This window comes from Oryza glaberrima, chromosome 12 (genome assembly GCF_000147395.1).
Source record: "Oryza glaberrima chromosome 12, OglaRS2, whole genome shotgun sequence".
In the NCBI taxonomy this organism is placed as follows: Eukaryota; Viridiplantae; Streptophyta; class Magnoliopsida; order Poales; family Poaceae; genus Oryza; species Oryza glaberrima.
Window position 1 is genome coordinate 3,297,437 of NC_068337.1, and position 16,715 is coordinate 3,314,151.

The 16,715-nt window shown below is 44.7% G+C and overlaps 2 protein-coding genes across 3 annotated transcripts; one reads left to right on the plus strand and one right to left on the minus strand.

The window, feature by feature from the left end:
* The first annotated feature begins 5,800 nt into the window (after window positions 1-5,800).
* Window positions 5,801-8,023, plus strand: LOC127757016 (protein ROH1-like). The gene has a single exon (XM_052282424.1). The coding sequence runs from the start codon at window positions 5,876-5,878 to the stop codon at window positions 7,127-7,129; it is 1,254 nt and encodes a 417-aa protein (XP_052138384.1). The 5' UTR covers window positions 5,801-5,875; the 3' UTR covers window positions 7,130-8,023.
* A 1,051-nt stretch (window positions 8,024-9,074) lies between these two features.
* Window positions 9,075-15,325, minus strand: LOC127757015 (uncharacterized). Of its 2 annotated transcripts, XM_052282422.1 has the most exons (14): window positions 14,676-15,325; window positions 14,085-14,170; window positions 13,057-13,211; window positions 12,911-12,975; window positions 12,593-12,779; window positions 11,774-12,037; window positions 11,548-11,681; window positions 11,222-11,411; window positions 11,056-11,115; window positions 10,721-10,969; window positions 10,380-10,638; window positions 10,093-10,298; window positions 9,927-9,977; window positions 9,075-9,792 (listed from the first exon to the last, which is right to left on the minus strand). In XM_052282422.1, the coding sequence occupies exons 1-14, from the start codon at window positions 14,912-14,914 to the stop codon at window positions 9,502-9,504; spliced, it is 2,436 nt and encodes an 811-aa protein (XP_052138382.1). In that variant the 5' UTR covers window positions 14,915-15,325; the 3' UTR covers window positions 9,075-9,501. The 2 variants fall into 2 exon arrangements, with proteins under 2 accessions (XP_052138382.1, XP_052138383.1); XM_052282423.1 differs by lacking the exon at window positions 14,676-15,325 and having other exon boundaries at window positions 13,057-13,224.
* Window positions 15,326-16,715: the final 1,390 nt, after the last annotated feature.

Sequence of the window (16,715 nt, forward strand, 5' to 3'; positions counted from 1 at the left end):
TTGGATGTCGACGTCATTTCTATCTCAATCCAATCCGCAAGATATCAAAACATCAATGGACACAAATCTAAATGCCAGGATTAATGCAGGAGAGAACATATATAAATTCAGAAACAGATTGATTATTCATTACCTTTTTTTTAGAACAGATTATTCATTACTAGGATTGCTTAACGTCTATGCCTGTATACAAACACCAGCAAAGAACCATATATATAATGCCAATGAGCAAGACGAAGGAGAAAAGGTAAAGAGAAATTCAGAAATACTCGATTGATCTGCAACTTCTTGCCATGGCACCCATCAAGATCAATAAGATTATCGCTGCTACTTTCTTCATGGTTCTTGTGATCATGTCTTGCGCCCTCACATCCACACTTGCTTGTCGTAAGTTGCTAGTCTATCCGTTCCAAAACATAACTATCTTGCTAATTTAAACTGAAAATGTAGCTAATTTAAACTAGAAAGTTAACTATATTTTGAGAGATGGGGTACTCTTTACTCTTCTATGTTTTTAATTGTTTTCTCGATCACATAAAAGATGCAAAACACACCACCACTAGATGTGCACACATATAATATCATCTCTTTACTAGCGAGAGATAAATCTGCAAACCCTTATAGAATACTTATTTAATTAATGGGGTTGCTATTGTTATGTGCAGAGGGTGGGACGGAGTGCACCGTTGAAACGCCACACTGCATGATGGATTCGTGCAATGCAAAATGCAAGGCAGAGGCCACCAGCCGCAAGTGCAACAGTCTGACTGTTAGTTGCCACAAATATGCTACACTTGAGAAGTGTTGCTGCACTTTTCATGCAAATTAATATCAATTGTGACATCAACATAGTAAAATAGTACTAGTGGTTGATGATAGGATTATTGCCGATGTTTAGATTAATCTCATGTAACCCCTTATCTATCTTTATTGCTTCCCTCTATAAATTGATCCAATAAACATGGCTAGCTTTATCAATCGTATCATGTATTCATGTGTAAGTGTTCGCATCAAGCAGGGCCCTCCAGATGGACCAATGCAAGACCAAGGTTACCAGCTCCTATACGTTGGGTCCTACTTGTGTATATCCAGGCACTATTGTATCCCCTTAACTTTATAAAAAGAGGATCAATGCCTCCAAAAAGCAGTTCAAAACGTAAGACAAAGAGAGACTCCCTCTGGTAGTCACAAAAAAGCTTCAAGAACATTATGTAAACACTAAGCAAGAACACATAAATAAGGTGTTACGCTCCCAAGTAGTCCAAGCCTATCAATATCACTTGTCCATTGCTTGTACATACAATTCACATCCAAGCTCGAACACCGCACCCTAGCCGAATCTCAAAGGGGGGTATCTTACCATCCCGCTAGAGAAGCTCGTGCTCCGACAGCTGGTGCGCCAGGTAGAGGTGCACCTGTTTGAGCTTGTTTTCCCGCATCCTCCATTATCGCCAAAGGGAGGCCATGGCTGGAGGGCATCGTCATGTCGATTCCAAGGGGAAGGCTGGTGCTAAGGAGGTGACTGGCAAGTCTTTCAGTGCCATTCAAATTCTGTCTTGCCTGCCGCGTTCTCCGTCGAGGCACGTTGTGCGCCCTCGACGAGCTAACCATCATCATCACTAGGCCGCGCGAGCGGCGGCGACCCTCTCGCTTGCCAAGGGCACTGGGAAGTGCCCAGGTGGCTCGATGGTTGTTCCCACCATTTGGAGGGAGCAGGCGCAACGCGTTCCAGTGTAGTGCTACCTCAACTTCAATTTTGCCACACCGGGGGTGCGCTCTTTGTAGTGGAGGCACTCCTTCGTCATCCCTCACTTCGGGCCGGCGGTGGCACTCCTAGGGGTCGATGGATCAAGGATGTGGCCGATCTGGTGGGGTGTTGCTCACCGTCAGGTTGCCGTTGGGAACCCTGCTCTGGCTCCATGTTGACATCCCATGTGGTGCCCGAGCTCCGCACAGTCATCTATTCTATCTAAATTAATTTATAAGAAAATATAAATTCAAATCAAGGAATATCATACTTAATAAAAATCCAATGGATAGAGTATAAAATACACTAAGATCGCCGATTTGGATGGCGACGTCATTTCTATCTGAATCCAATCCACAAGATATCAAAACATCAATGAATAAAAATCCAAATGCCAGAATTAATGTAGGAGAACACATATAAATTTGAATAAATTCAGAAACAGATCAATTATTCATTACTAGGATTGCTTGACGTCTATGCCTCTATATAAACACCAGCAAAGAACCATATATTCCAGTGAGCAAGAGGAAGGAGAAAAGGTAAAGAGAAATTCAGGAATACTCGATCAATTTGCAGCTTCTTATCATGGCACCCTTCAAGATCAACAAGACTATCGCTGCTACTTTCTTCATGGTTCTTATTATGTCCTGCGCCCTCACATCCACATCTGCTTGCCGTATGTTGCTACTCTTGCTCTTTGTTTTTTTTTGGGAGCCGTTTTGGATTAAATCTCAAAATATATCCTATCAATTCTAACGCATGTACTCAATTTGGCACAATTATAAATCCTTCTTTATCATAATATAAATTTAGCTTCCAATTATCATCAATCCGGACACACTCATCTATAATGCTACCCTATCAAAACATTGATAAGTCCTAGTACTATGAGTGTCTTTAGGTATTAAACCAAACAAACCATTAATTATTTTCTCAATTATATAAAAGGCACGTAACATAACATGCGCATACCACATACACATGTATTATCACTGATTTAGCAACTAGAGATAAATCCACAAACCCTCATAAAATACTTACTAATTAATGGAGTTGTTGTTGTCATGTGCAGAGGGAGGTACGGAGTGCACTGTTGAAGAACCACACTGCACAATGGATTCGTGCAGAGAAAAATGCAAAGACATAGGCCACCAACCGCAAGTGCAACCGAATGACAGCTAGTTGCCACAAGTATGCTAGACCTGAGAAGTGCTGCTGCTATTTTTATCCAAAGTAATATTGACCGTGACATCAAAATAATAATAATCTGCGGTTGATGACAGGATTATTACCGATTGTTAGATTAATCTCATGTAACCCCTTATCTATCTTTGTTGCTTCCCCCATATAAATTCATCCAATAAACATGGTTAGTTTTATCAAACTATATCGTATGCGCTGCTTGGAGTTCTCTTTCTCCCGTTTCGAATAGTACATGTGGATTTACTTGTGTGCCTGTATAACTATATTGATGTCGATCTTTTTAAAAGATCTATTTATATCTTAGACTTAAAAATATACCATAGATTCATATCACTTACTAGATTTGTATTACACGACTGCAACATAATTTGTTTTCTTGTTTTGCCTAGTCAAAAGGCTCCTTGATTCATGTTCGATAAAGCGAATAACATTGTGTTTCATCTCCAAACTTCCACGTTTGGACTTATCTTATAATACGAATTCGATGCAAAAAATCGCAATGAGAATGGTGCCATGTGGCAGCACCGGTTTCGTGGAAGAGGCTCGACGAAAAGATCTTGCGCGTGCGCGTGCAACGATCTGCTCTTGCGTGCGTGCGTGCACCGGCCACCAGATGGAGTTTCTTCCAGAAGCTTCTTCACGAATGTATCGAGGAGCAATTGGGTCCATGGACCATGGCTCAGCAGGCCGTGCAATGGCACACAAGAAGATGCTGGATGAAACGAGATATTAACCATACATGTAGGATGTAGGAGTAGCATATAAACATCCGGTGCTGCGGTGCATGCTAATCAATGCAAACATCCAGTGCATGTTGATCGATGCATGAATTGGCACATTCAGTAGTCCGTACTCCCTATTTTGTACGCACAGCTTTGATTAATTTTCACTTTCTTTGTACTCTCTCTGTCTCAGAATATAGCAATCTAGTACTTGATGGGACATATCGTAGTACAATGAATATGGACATAAACTACACAAGGATATTTTTAAGCTCTTCAATCTCCCATCTAGATTCACTAATGTTCATATAAATTTCGACATATATATGAAACACATATATTGATCTATGTATAAATTTATTCAAAACCCAAAACATCTTATACTATGAAATATAAATTTATTCAAAACCTCAAACATTTTATACACATACATTGATCCATCTATGAATTATTCAAAATCCAATCATTTTATAATGTGAAATAGAAATTTATTTAAAACTAAAAACATCAGAGAAAATAAGCCCATAATTAAGTGGAAGTATATACTCATTTGTTACCCCACTACGCCCAATGGCCTAGGCTCATTATACCATGCGTGGCTTTTGCCACGCGTTTTTTCTAGTATACTACCAAAGTATACGAAATAGGCAGCATCTCTTCCATGAGAGAAAAGAAATGCTTCCGGAAAGGAAGCAGCAAAAACGGGACGGAAACGTTAGAATACGACTTCTCCGTGACAGCTCAGCAGCTCATTCTCCCTCTGCTGGTAGGATTCCCCGTCAGCATGTGGGCCCCACCGCACGCCGGTGCGCCACGTCAGCGGATGACAGTTGCAACTGACATAACTGCCCCCACCTGCCGTCTTCTCCTCCCCCCCCCCCCCCGGCCCGTCCTCTCCACGGTGGGCCCCACGTCGGGACAGGGTCAAAGTCCCGCTCTCCCTCGTGTGTGATCTGACGGAAATGCCCCCTGGTGTTTCTCGAAGGAGTAGGGGTAGTACCGTAATTTTCCGTGGACGCTGTCTTGGTCTGGGGAACGTGGGCTGCTCGCCGTCGCAGACTCGCGCCGGGGTCAGCCAGGGTGGGACCCACCTGTCAGAGTCCCGCGTTCCCAGCGCGTCGCGGCCGCGTGGGGTCCCTCTCTTCCCCCCGTTAGCCATTTGTTCCCATTCGGTTTTGGGCTTTTGGCTAATGCGTGATTAGTCAGACTAATTCGTGATTAGTGTGTGTATTATGTAGCTGATGTTACCATTAGTGTTTTTGGATCTAAGCGTGCAATTAATCTCTGTGCCTTGCTTTGTAGAGCAAAAATGCAACTCTTTGAGAAGCCTTACACACTAATGTTCTTTGTCTAATTATTGACTAGAGGAATATGGTTTTTTTTCCCTCAACGATTGCAAGACTTACTACTTCAAAAGGAATAAAACAGTTGCGGGTTTAGGATTTTCTATTCCAATCTGTTAGAGAATTGGATAGCAAAAGTGGTATTTGGAGTAATCAGATGATCAGCTACAAAGCACCACACTTGTACCTTACATGGCTCATGTGTAATTGATCTGTTTGATGGGCTACTATAATTAGTAGCAGAAAATGCAATGTACTTTTATATGAAAGATTTCTTCAATCCTTTCCTCAATTGGTCCATTGGGAATCCTCATGGCCCTTTAGCAGTTGGGACAAACCCACAAACCCATAATAATGGAAACATGTCAATTGTCAAAGCTCACAACTACTAATCACATTCCCCACAAAAAGCAAAAGCATCATTAATCATAACAAAGAAAAAACCTCCAATAAGTTGAGAGCAACTAACTAGTGACAAGTACTAATTAATTACCCACATCTCCCAAGGACCCAAATGCAAAACAACTCAACCCCTCCACACACACACAGAAAAACGTGTACCAAAAAAACATTCCAAAACCAAAAATAATTCTCAGCCTATAAATTTATTATTATTTATGTCCTCCACACACACACACACCACCCAAAATCATCCAATTAATTAATTTGATTTAATGTAATGTAATTAGGGTGGTAATCTAAAATTAATCACCCCTCCCCCTCCTAATCTCACGCCCTCATATAAAACTCCCCACCCGCTGTTGCTTCCGCATCACCCATTCCCTTTTTCCTTTCTTGCGCCATTTTCCCACCGCCGCCGCCGCCGCCCGCGCGCGCGCGAGATCTCGCCGGAGGCGATGCCGGTGACGGAACACCAGGGCTCGTCGTCGTCCCCGTCGACCTTCTCCTTCGGCCGCTCCCTCCTCTCTCTGCGCCGCGACCACGTGGCCATGCCGTCGGGCGAGGAGGCCGACCTGGAGGCGTTCCAGCGCCATTTCGCGGCGAGCCTCGGCGAGCTCCTGCCTGGGGAGGTGGAGGGGGGAGGCGGTGGTGGTGGTGGTGGTGGTGGTGGTGGAGGGGAGGAGATCTTGTCCGTGGCGTGGATCCGGCGGCTTCTTGAGGCGTTTATTCTGTGCCAGGAGGAGTTCCGGGTGTTCGTGGCGCAGGCGCGACGCCGCGGCGCGCTCCCGGCTGCCGGGGAGAAGCTGGTGGTGGAGTTCCATGAGAGGGCGGTCAAGGCGCTCGATGTGTGCAACGCGGCGAGGGATGGCGTTGATCAGGTGAGGCGGTGGGAGCGGCTCGCGGACATCGCGGCGTCCGTGCTGCTCGCGCCGGGGGAGATCCACGAGGGCCAGCTCCGCCGCGCGCGCAAGGCGCTGTCCGATCTCTCTGTGCTGCTCGTGGACGACACCGCGGCGTCCGGGAGCGGTGGCGTCGCGTCGTTCCTCGCGTCCCACCGCAACCGCTCCTTCGGCCGCGCGCGCGCGTCCCCGTCCCGCGCGTCGTTCGCCGGCGCCACCTCCGCCACCTCCTCGTCCCACTTCCGCTCCCTCTCGTGGAGCGTGTCCCGCGCGTGGTCGGCGTCGCGGCAGCTGCAGGCGATCGGGGCCGGCCTGGCCGCGCCGCGCGCGCACGAGGCGGGCCTCGCGGCGCCCGTCTACGCCATGGGCTGCGTGCTCCACCTCGTCGCGTGGGCGCTCGTCGCCGCCGTCCCGTGCCCCGACCGCTCCACCGCGCTCCAGGCGCACCACCTCCCCGCGGCGCCGGCCCGCGCCGCGTTCCCGTGGGCGCCGCCGCTCCTCACCCTGCAAGAACGCCTCGCCGAGGAGGGAAAGCGCAAGGACAGGCGCAACTCCTGCGGCCTCCTCAAGGAAATCCATGTCCTCGAGAAGTCCACGCAGAAGCTCACCGACGCCATCGACGCGGCGCCGATCCCGCTCTTCGGCGACAGGGAGGCCGACGTGCGGGAGGCCGCGGCGGAGCTCGCCGCCGTGTGCGCCGCCATGAGAGACGGGCTCGAGCCGCTCGAGAGGCAGGTGCGCGAGGTGTTCCACCGCATCGTGCGCAGCCGCGTCGAGGGCCTCGACTCCTCCATGCACAATGCCGATTGATCCATCCATCGATCGATCGATCGATCAGAATTTCTCGTTTTGATTGGGCAACGTGTTGGTCCTAGGTAGATTTCTTGTTCTTGATCTGCTTTGTTTGAGTTCCAATCGTAATCGAGTATAAATGTGTACTTTCGTGTAAAGAAAAGGGGATTAGAGAGGGCCATCATAATGTAAAGATGGCTGCTTTGTTCCTGTGCTCTTTTTTGTTCTCCTGCATTTGGTATATATATCTCATCAATTTTTTGTTCGTCATTGCGTCTTCGGCTAAACTTTGATGATTCAATTTATGTTCTAGAGCTCATCAAAGTAATTTTTTTTGGAAATTTAGTCCTTGTCATGGTTTCCTGACTGTTGCTGGATGGTGGTGTTGTATGTTCATATGATTTTGCTTTCAGAAGATTGCATGCCGACATTAGCCTGAGGTGTCATTCTGAAAGGGAGGTGTTGATGGAAATGCTGTCAAATATGAATATGTTTTTATTGTTCTTGACAGATTTAGTACTGGTGTTGAGGTACATGTCATGTGATCCATGTTCAATCTTGGAAAGGGTACATGTCATGTGATCTATGTTCAATCTTGTAAAAATCTGTCTTTTCATGAATAGGAAGAAACCTGAACAAGAAAGAGATGACAATTTTTTTTTTCAGTTTTGTGAATTCAATTGAGTCTTTTATGTTGTGGAGCATGAAAATTTGTGGAGTATTGGAGATTATCATCCAGTTCTGTCACCAAGGTGTAGGTGGCTAGCATTAGTTTGATTGTTTCTACAGCCATGTGATCCTGTCCTGTTTTTTTAAGACAAACCTGTTCAATTAGTTAGTTAGCTGTCCATTTCTCCACTTTTATACTCTTACCTGTTTCGAAGCATGTCTTGCCATACCGGTAATAGTCCTCTAGATAGTCAATGCCATGAAAATCACAGCGGCAAAACTGTTCCTGCTTTGAAGGCATCACTAAACTGGGAGGAATGTCTTCATCTTCAAGGAAAAGGTTGTGGATTTCAGCTGAATTAGTACTGCAGCAAAACGGTATCAATTGGGTTGCGCAATTCTTCGTTCCAGTTATATCTTCTGAAAATCTATTTTCTGCAATGTTTAGACTACTTGATGGTCTCCGTCTCTTTGAGCGTGTGTTAAAGACTCGCACCTACAAGTGCGTGCGTATGTTGTGCTTTTGTGGTGGTGCATTTTGTGTGGGGTCTTCCATGTGATTAATTTTTTTTAGAAAAATGAATGGTATTTTCAGAAGCTTCTGTTTTGTTTGAGCATGCATGACAATTCAGCAGCCACAGATCCCTGTGGTCACACAGCATTGTGGGTGCTGTTATACCTGTGACACAGAGTTGTTGATAACTGATACCTACTGCTGTGAGCTGTATTGAGGGACCCTGGGAAAACTGTCATGCTGAGAACCTGTCTGTCTCCAATGTGGTGGTAGGCTCCTCCTCCAGTTGTTGCTGCAATAACAGCAACAGATCACACTGAAACTCCCCTATCAGCAACAGGAGGAAGAAGAAGAAGATGCTCCAAGGAGGTCTCCCCCCTGTCTTCGTCGGCGGCGATGGTCCCGGCTCACCGGCGGTGTCACGTCGCCGGAGGTCGGCACGGCGACTCGGCTCATCCATGGTGTGACCTTGAAAGGCCTTGACCCAGTAGTGGTAGTGGTGGTGATGGAGATGGAAATGGCAGCTGAGCTGAGCTGATGATTCAACGGTCCAACTGAATTGTTCCACACGTTGGTCATCAGGACAGGGTTCAGACGTGCAGCCAACACGGCAGCATGTCTTGCCCACAAGGGACATTGCCCATGAGAGGGACAGGATAGGATCATACAGCTTTCAAGTTTGTGCATAATAAGTGCATCCAGCAATTGACCTGGTACCAGGAAAAAAAAAAGAGTGATTTCACTCGTTCACTCATCAACTTGATGTTTGGAACTTGGAAGGGAGAAAAATAAGGAATTCCATTTTCACCAACCAAACAGTATCATCTACCATGGATATTTGTCAGTTTCACCATGGGATGATGAGTGAAAAAAAAAACAAACACATATCATGCTTATTTTGACATAAGCTCTGGCTGGCTGGCTGGCTGGCCATCCTAAACTGCAGTGTTACATACACCAAGAAGGATTATAACTGACAGCAAAAATCTACAGGAACTATATGGTTGAAATGAAATGAAGAAATCAGGACTATTTATACAATCAAATCTAACAGGCTGGAAAAATCGTTACTGCTAGGAACTTTACAGTGCTACCAATCTTGGTGTCGAATTGCGGTGAAAACTTTCCGCTAGGGTAATCTTTCTTGCTTGGTCAGTAGTGCACTATTGGTTTGATAAGGGCCAGAAGTGCAAAGAGGAAAACCCAGTCATCGAAAAAGTTCAGGGAAGGACCACATGATAAACTTGGCGTAGATGTCAGTCTCCAGGAACTCTATGTGCGCTGCTCTGCCAATCATGGTGTTTAGGTTCCGTCCTTGCGCGGACTGATCAAAGTTCACATCGCAGCGCATGAAGATCCGGGTTTCAGATGTGGGTGCGCGCATCTGATCTAAGCAATTGTTGAGCATTTCTGTAAAGACTTGGCCCTTCCTTGAGTTATCTGATGATGCAGCCGGGCAGAGCTCGATTCTTGCTGAATGATATGGTACATAACCATCCTGGTATGGCAAGAAAATGTTACAAACTCATGATTTCGAAATAAAGATCATTAGAAATGCTGAAAGATTCAGAGCAGCCACAACTCTGATTCACATGTAAATTAAAGCTGTTAATCACGTGGAAAGGGGATAACCTGTGGTGAAGATAGAAGTATAATATTTTTGAAGTTCTCCAGTGTCTTCAACTGAAAAGGATTATAAAAGGGAGCAGCTTATGGCCAATTCTAAGATCTGATATAAATTCGCAACAGATAGGATTACTGAATGCACTACAGAACGAAGCAGAGGGTGATACCATACCTTACAAAGTTTATAAAAGAATGTATTCTGGGGGTCTTGATCATCACTGAAAGTGAGTTGATGGATGCACTGTGCTCCCTTGAGCTTTTTTAGAAGCCAGAGGCCAGAGTTGAATAAAGAGTTTGAGCTGTACCAGTAGCCCAAGTGTGGGCCTGATATTGACATGTACGTGTACAGGTTCTTCAAGTATGGTTGTAATGCGGGTTCTATTCAACATGCAAAGATTGAGTTAGCACCATCGAGATGAACTTGCCTGGAAGGAATTTATTGAGTAAGTTGGATAATACCTGCAAGTGCAGTTCTGATGATAACGTTCCCAATGGAATGGCCAACAAAACTAAGCTTCAATTCTTTGCAGCCTCCGTACTTTGCAAGCTTATCAACTTTCTTTTTCAGGAATGCAACAACTTCCCCAGCAAGCCTACCACCCATTTCTTTAAAATCCCCAGATGTTTTATCTTCGTTAGCCTCAGACATTAAGCACTCAGCTCCAGGATCCAACAAAAGCCATTGATTTCGTACAAGACGTAAATCCAGATGGTGTCCCTGCTTTTTGTACACCATAATAAGTTTCACCCGAACTGCATTGTGACTCTAGTGAAGCTTTAATGAAATAAAGAGTACTTGCCTGAAACCCATGCACAAAAATGACAGCTCGCAATATCCGTCCTTTTTTACCAGCACTGCTTTTCAGTGCCAAAGAATCTCCTTGTAGTTTAGGTAGTACAATCGTATCCTTTTGTTCTGAAGAATTTGTTGCCAAATCCTTGCTAGAGCCATGTTGCGGAACAACCATGACATGTTGTTCTATAAGAACAACAGGAACACGTGAAGGATCTGCATATATTTGCATATCTTGAACGGACAGCGTGTTGATCTGCAGGATGCTTTAAATCAGTAAACGATTCTAAATTAACAAGTTTTTCACTCATAAAGTTATTCCAAAAAAATAACAAGCCGAACCTTCATTTGTGCTATACTTTTCCTGTGCAGTTCAGCCCGTGAGGCAGAATTTTGTACAGGCTGCACGCAAATGCAAAATATCAAGTATATAGAAAAGGAGGGAACACCGTTTTCCTATTGAAAATGGTTGTTATTTAATTTTAAGAATTCAAGAGAAGAAAATTACATCATCATGGAACTTCCTTGAGCCAGAAACTCTCAGAAGGGAATGACGGTGAGATGACTCATCGTCCGTACTACGTAAATAGCGGTGTGGGATCTCAATTTTTGAGTGAACAGTCCATATTGACCATTCTGATTTCCGGTCAAGAGCCCAAATATCACGCAAGTAGTCCAATATCTTGGTTTTATTTATCCTGTAGATGCAATAAATACATTGTTGGACAAATAGTAGATAAAACTCATAAGTCAACATGGACAAACCAAGCAGACAGTCCCTAGGCCCACTGAAGATATGTATGAAGTGAAAATAAGAGAAACAGTGAACTTAACCTATGAAATTTCAAGAAAGCATTCCATAGAAGTGAAAGTTGGCTGCTCACAGTTAGAAACAATTCTAACAACTCTTCCTTAGGAAGTGTATATAGCATAGCATCGTTGGCACCATCAACCGCACTGTTGGGTTTCTGTAGAAGTTGTACAAAAAATATCAACAATCAGCAAGTCTCGTACAATAAACACATTCATAGATCACTTAAGACGGATAAAGATAGCATACCTCCAGAAAGTCATGTAAAATGCCAGCCAAGTGCCCAACACCCTTGGTAGTTGCCGGGAAAACTTTATTTGAATTAGGTAGACCTGATTTTGCAGGCTGAACTGCCTCATATTTACCAAGACTTAAGTCAGCAACATCTAAATCTTCTACTGTTTTACCAATAGCATCACTGATTTTCTTTAGTTCTTCGAGTAGCATTTCCCTAGAGGTTAATAATGCCTTCACAATGTGATGCGATGTTGGTCCTAAACCTTGGTCTGGTATCTGCATATTAAATGCCATTATTACTTTGCAGTCACCAAATGGAGAAAGAAATCACCATGATAAAGCATACTACATTATCCTTCATGCTGCAAGAACCAATTGATTGAGGAGTAAATGTTGGCTATTTCGTGATAGTAAAATGCTAGCCTCTATATGATCATTGATGCAGCTTAAATAAATTTACAGACAAAAATCCATTAGTATACTTTCTGAGTGATGAACCCTTAGAACCCTATAGTTAAATCTACCCTGCCGAAAATCTCAAGAAAATATTATTTTCCAAAGCAATGCTAGGGGTTGTGCCAGGAATTGGAGTAAAAACATTCTTATTTTCTGAAGTTAAATTTCAGGTGCTGGTTCAGGAATTCACCATCAATGAACACCGCCACATATAAAACTTCACCAGATATGAATACAGTCTGCAGTTACCAAGTTCTATGCTTGCGTCCAAAGGTGTTTAAAAACATTCAGTTATAAACTTAGACATGCTTCCATAGAAGCACCGATTTTTTTTCCCAAATGCCAATTAAGCTAAAGTTCCACAAACCTGTGTACCTTCAATGATGATTTAGTTGCACCAGCTTTGAGGTACACGATATGTAAAGTCAGATCAACAAGCACGGAGTGGAATGCGTCAAAGTGAACTGGACAATATGAGTGTGAACCAAGGAGTGCTCGACGTGGGACTCTAAATTCATGAACAGCAGCCGAAGAAGTGGCACTAGAAGCTTGAATATCAGACCTACAGAAGATAGCAGCATTAGTATTGATGACTTAAAATCCAAATTCCATAATATGAAATTATGAATGCGAACTCGACAATGTGCACTGTATCGAAAGTACTATATATAGGGTTACAAAGTATCTGCTCACCCATTCTCCAGCGTTGGGGCATATATCAGCTCAAATTTCAATATAACAGATGAAGCTGCTGGGCCCTTAAATAAATAAAGCAGATCCGCTGATTAGGCAACAGCAAAATTGATTGAGAAAGGAAAGGGGGTATTAAAGTGCCCAACCTCTTCTTCACTGTTGAATATGTTAAAAGACACCATAACTGATAGATAAATGTCTTGTCTAGCATATTTGATTCGAAATGGCTGCGTGTAGAAGCTGTTATCGGCATCATCTATTTTCCAAATGCCCAATGCATCGTCCGCACCAACATCAGAAGCTGCACAATCCACCTAGCATGTCATTACCTATCAGCTAATGATTGGAAATTTTACACTTTAAAATATGTATGTACTTTTTTTGGACTAAAAATTTCTTCAGCTTTTGAGTGTGTTTTATTCCCTTTGTAATCTGTAAATATTTCTTTAATTCTATAAAATCACACTGTTGGGCAAATGCCTGACAGTAATTTACTTCAAAAAAAAAAGCATAGACAATTTTTGTTGAGTGAGCACACATATTTTACAGTATTATACCGTGTTAAACACTGTAGCACACAGTTTGTCATGGTCAGGGGCTAACGATCATCCTTTAGTTGTACCCTCGTTGCCCATCATTGTTTTGCACCAAAAAGGGCAATTATCATAAAGCTAGGTGCCAAACACAATTTGACCAATGAGCTCATCCATAAGGACTATATGTATTTCTCTACAGACATTCTGCATGACGTCGTAATTAATAGAAACAAGAAAAATGATGTATGACAAGTCTGTATGGTAACTTTCCGTATACAGCTCAACAACCTCTTTGATGTTATATTAAGCATGATTCAATGGTAACAAAACAGGCTTGGTAATTTAATACCAACGAGATAGCACTGAAAATTGTAACAAATACCCTCCCCCGTTTTACCAGTTAGAATTATTCTCTTTTCACCATCATATGGTATATGATACACACAGTCAATTATTGGCAGTGATCAAGCGGTTCACTTTTATCAATATGGCAGTGGCTGTTACTACTCATCAAGCACATCGGTTGTAAAGGTCCAAGTTTCACCATACATTTCCATCACAAAGCATCTTGAAATCATGAAAGTAGTAGAAGTAGATGATGAAGCCTTCATATTCAACATCAGAAATGATGGACGCACCTTCATATTGCACGACCCTTGCAGGTGAAGCTGGCGTCTTGGAACCACCTTCCTCCCACGTTGCACTAATCTTCATTTGGTACCACCTGAACATAACACAAAACTACCCGTTAGAGAATGAAGCGACAAAACACCTTGGCATAATCAACAATTCCATACAATTACACACAAACATTCAACAGAAGCCAACATTTGCAGTAAACTGTAAAAAAAAAATGTGGGCGATGTCAAAATTCAGCAGCTCGGGCACAATGTCCACAGTTCAAAGGAGTGAAGGAGTACAAGAAAGAACTCCAAAACAGCGAGCTGAACTGAAAGAAGACTGCAAATCAGCAAGAAATGTTCGAACAAGCGGAGCCCAAACATTTAGTTAAAAATGCAGTGTGATATAATGAAAAACAGAAGGAAGAATTCACCTAAAACTGCATGCATTTTCTCGATCCGTCACTCTAAAAATGTGACCCTTTAGCACAAGCCGCTCGAACTTTCCATTCTCAACCAAAAAGGAACAGAACCCAAGAACACATTCACGGAAAAGAGAAACCCAAAGAAAGGCCAAAAAGCGAAAAAAAGGATTTCACGCGGCCGTACCCTTGCTGGAACAGATCGAGGTTGTGGAAGCGGTGGATGTAAATGGCCACCTCGTGCACCGTCTCCATCACGTCCGGCGAACGGAAGGGGAGCCCGCTCTTTCCCTCCGCTCCGGCGGCGGCGGCGGCGGAGGCGTTGGCGTTGTGCACCCGCCTCAAAGCCGGCGAGACCCTCCTGACCGCCCCGCGCGGGCTGTCCTCGACGCCGCCGCCGACGAGGCACCTCATGCGGCCGAACATGGCGCGACGTCCCCGCGCCGCCTCGCCCGCCCCGATCCGCGCATCCCTGCCTCGATCCCCTCTCGCCTCTCGCCTCTTCCTCCAACTCTAGTCTCTAGAATCTCCAAACCCCCTACTCCAGACGACGGCGGCGACGGCGGCGGCGGCGGCTAGATGCCAACGCGTAGACCCTTCGCTTCAGCGGCGGAGGAGTGGCCCCCACTCCTCAGTGGGGTTGGCAAAATTCGCAGATCGGGAGGCGACGGCTGCGGCTGCGGCTGCGGCGGCGGCCAGTGGAAGCCCAAGCCAGAGGCGGCAGGAGCAGGCCACGCGGAGGCTGACACGTGGGGCCCAGCTCACCGGCGGCGGCGGCGGCGGTCGGGATCGGAGGCGGCGGAGTTGGGAGGGAAGCGCGCGGTGGCCGGCGGTGGGGGGGAGCTGGTGAGAAAGGAAGGAGACGTCACGGGGGTGGATTTTAATAGCCCGCCGCACTCACTGACATGTGGGCCCCGGTGGAATCCCGCCATAGTGGAGCCCACGTGTCAGTGGGCCATGGACCAGTATCTGACACGTGGAGCCTAGCGAGTGGACAGGCGATTATGGCCGTAGCTGGACGGGGTACAGCAGGTGGGTGGATTAGGGCGCGCGCTCCTCGGCCCCACCCGTCAGTGGCTCCCCTGGCGCCATCAAGCGCGTTCCCGGAAAGCGCCGTCGTAACGAGCACGCGCGCGCGAAACCCGTTTCCTCCGCGTGGAAGCGGGTTTTACAAATACGCCTTCGCTTTATTTTTAGTACGGGTGGGCCCCAGGGGACGAGGTGACAGCATGATTGGCATGTGCGTATTTTTGCAGCCTGACAGCGACACATCTCTCATCGTCCAGACAAGAGAAGATGAGAAGATGAGATGAGAACGAAGACGGACACGGAATAAACAAAAGAAAAGAATTTTCGCGCTGGTACTTGGAGCTTACAGTACGGTACCAGTCTTTCGAGTTTCGATCAAAAAGAAAAGAAAACGATGAAAAATCCTGCCACCCAATAGATGAGAATAGTGCGTGTACGCCGTACTTTTTTTTTCCCTGGTGTAGTGTCACTGTCACTTGGGACTTTGAACGGGAAAATTCAGCGTCCGATTGAGGACAGGATGAATCTCTCCAAATTTTGATAATATTATTTTTTTGGGGCAAGTTGACAACATTATCTAGTTTAATTGGATTTACTCAATATAATATTATCAAAATTTCATAGACATTACCAAAATTTGATAATAAACTAAATATAACTATATAATTATTAATTTTACTAAATAATGATATGATTTGAAATGACATCAATCTGAACAAGCCTTGCGCTACTAGAATCATGTAGAGAACACGGAGAAAGGATTCTCGCGTACCAAACATGGGCGCCGAAAAACGAACCAAAAAATGTGCGTTTCAGAAAAGTAAAATAAAAAGCACATGGAGCCACCTGTCATCCATAGCGGTCCCGCATGTCAGACCGTGGCCATCACCGCAGGATAGACCGACGGAAGGATTGGATGCTTCGGCAGCCTACTTGGAAAAAGCGAAGCAAGCTCGTTTTACCACAGTGAGACAGGCTATAAGTAAGCTACAATATATTTTAATGAGATAAAAGAGAAAAGATAAGAGTAGCGGGCTACAGATCTGTAACTAGCTACAGCACGGACTACGAGATGCAATATGTGTATATCAGGTGGGACCATATATTAATAGTATAGTAAGCAGTTATTGTATAAATTGGCTATTAAATTGACTATAGATGAATTGGAGCTGATAGTGGGCTATAATATTAAACTTGC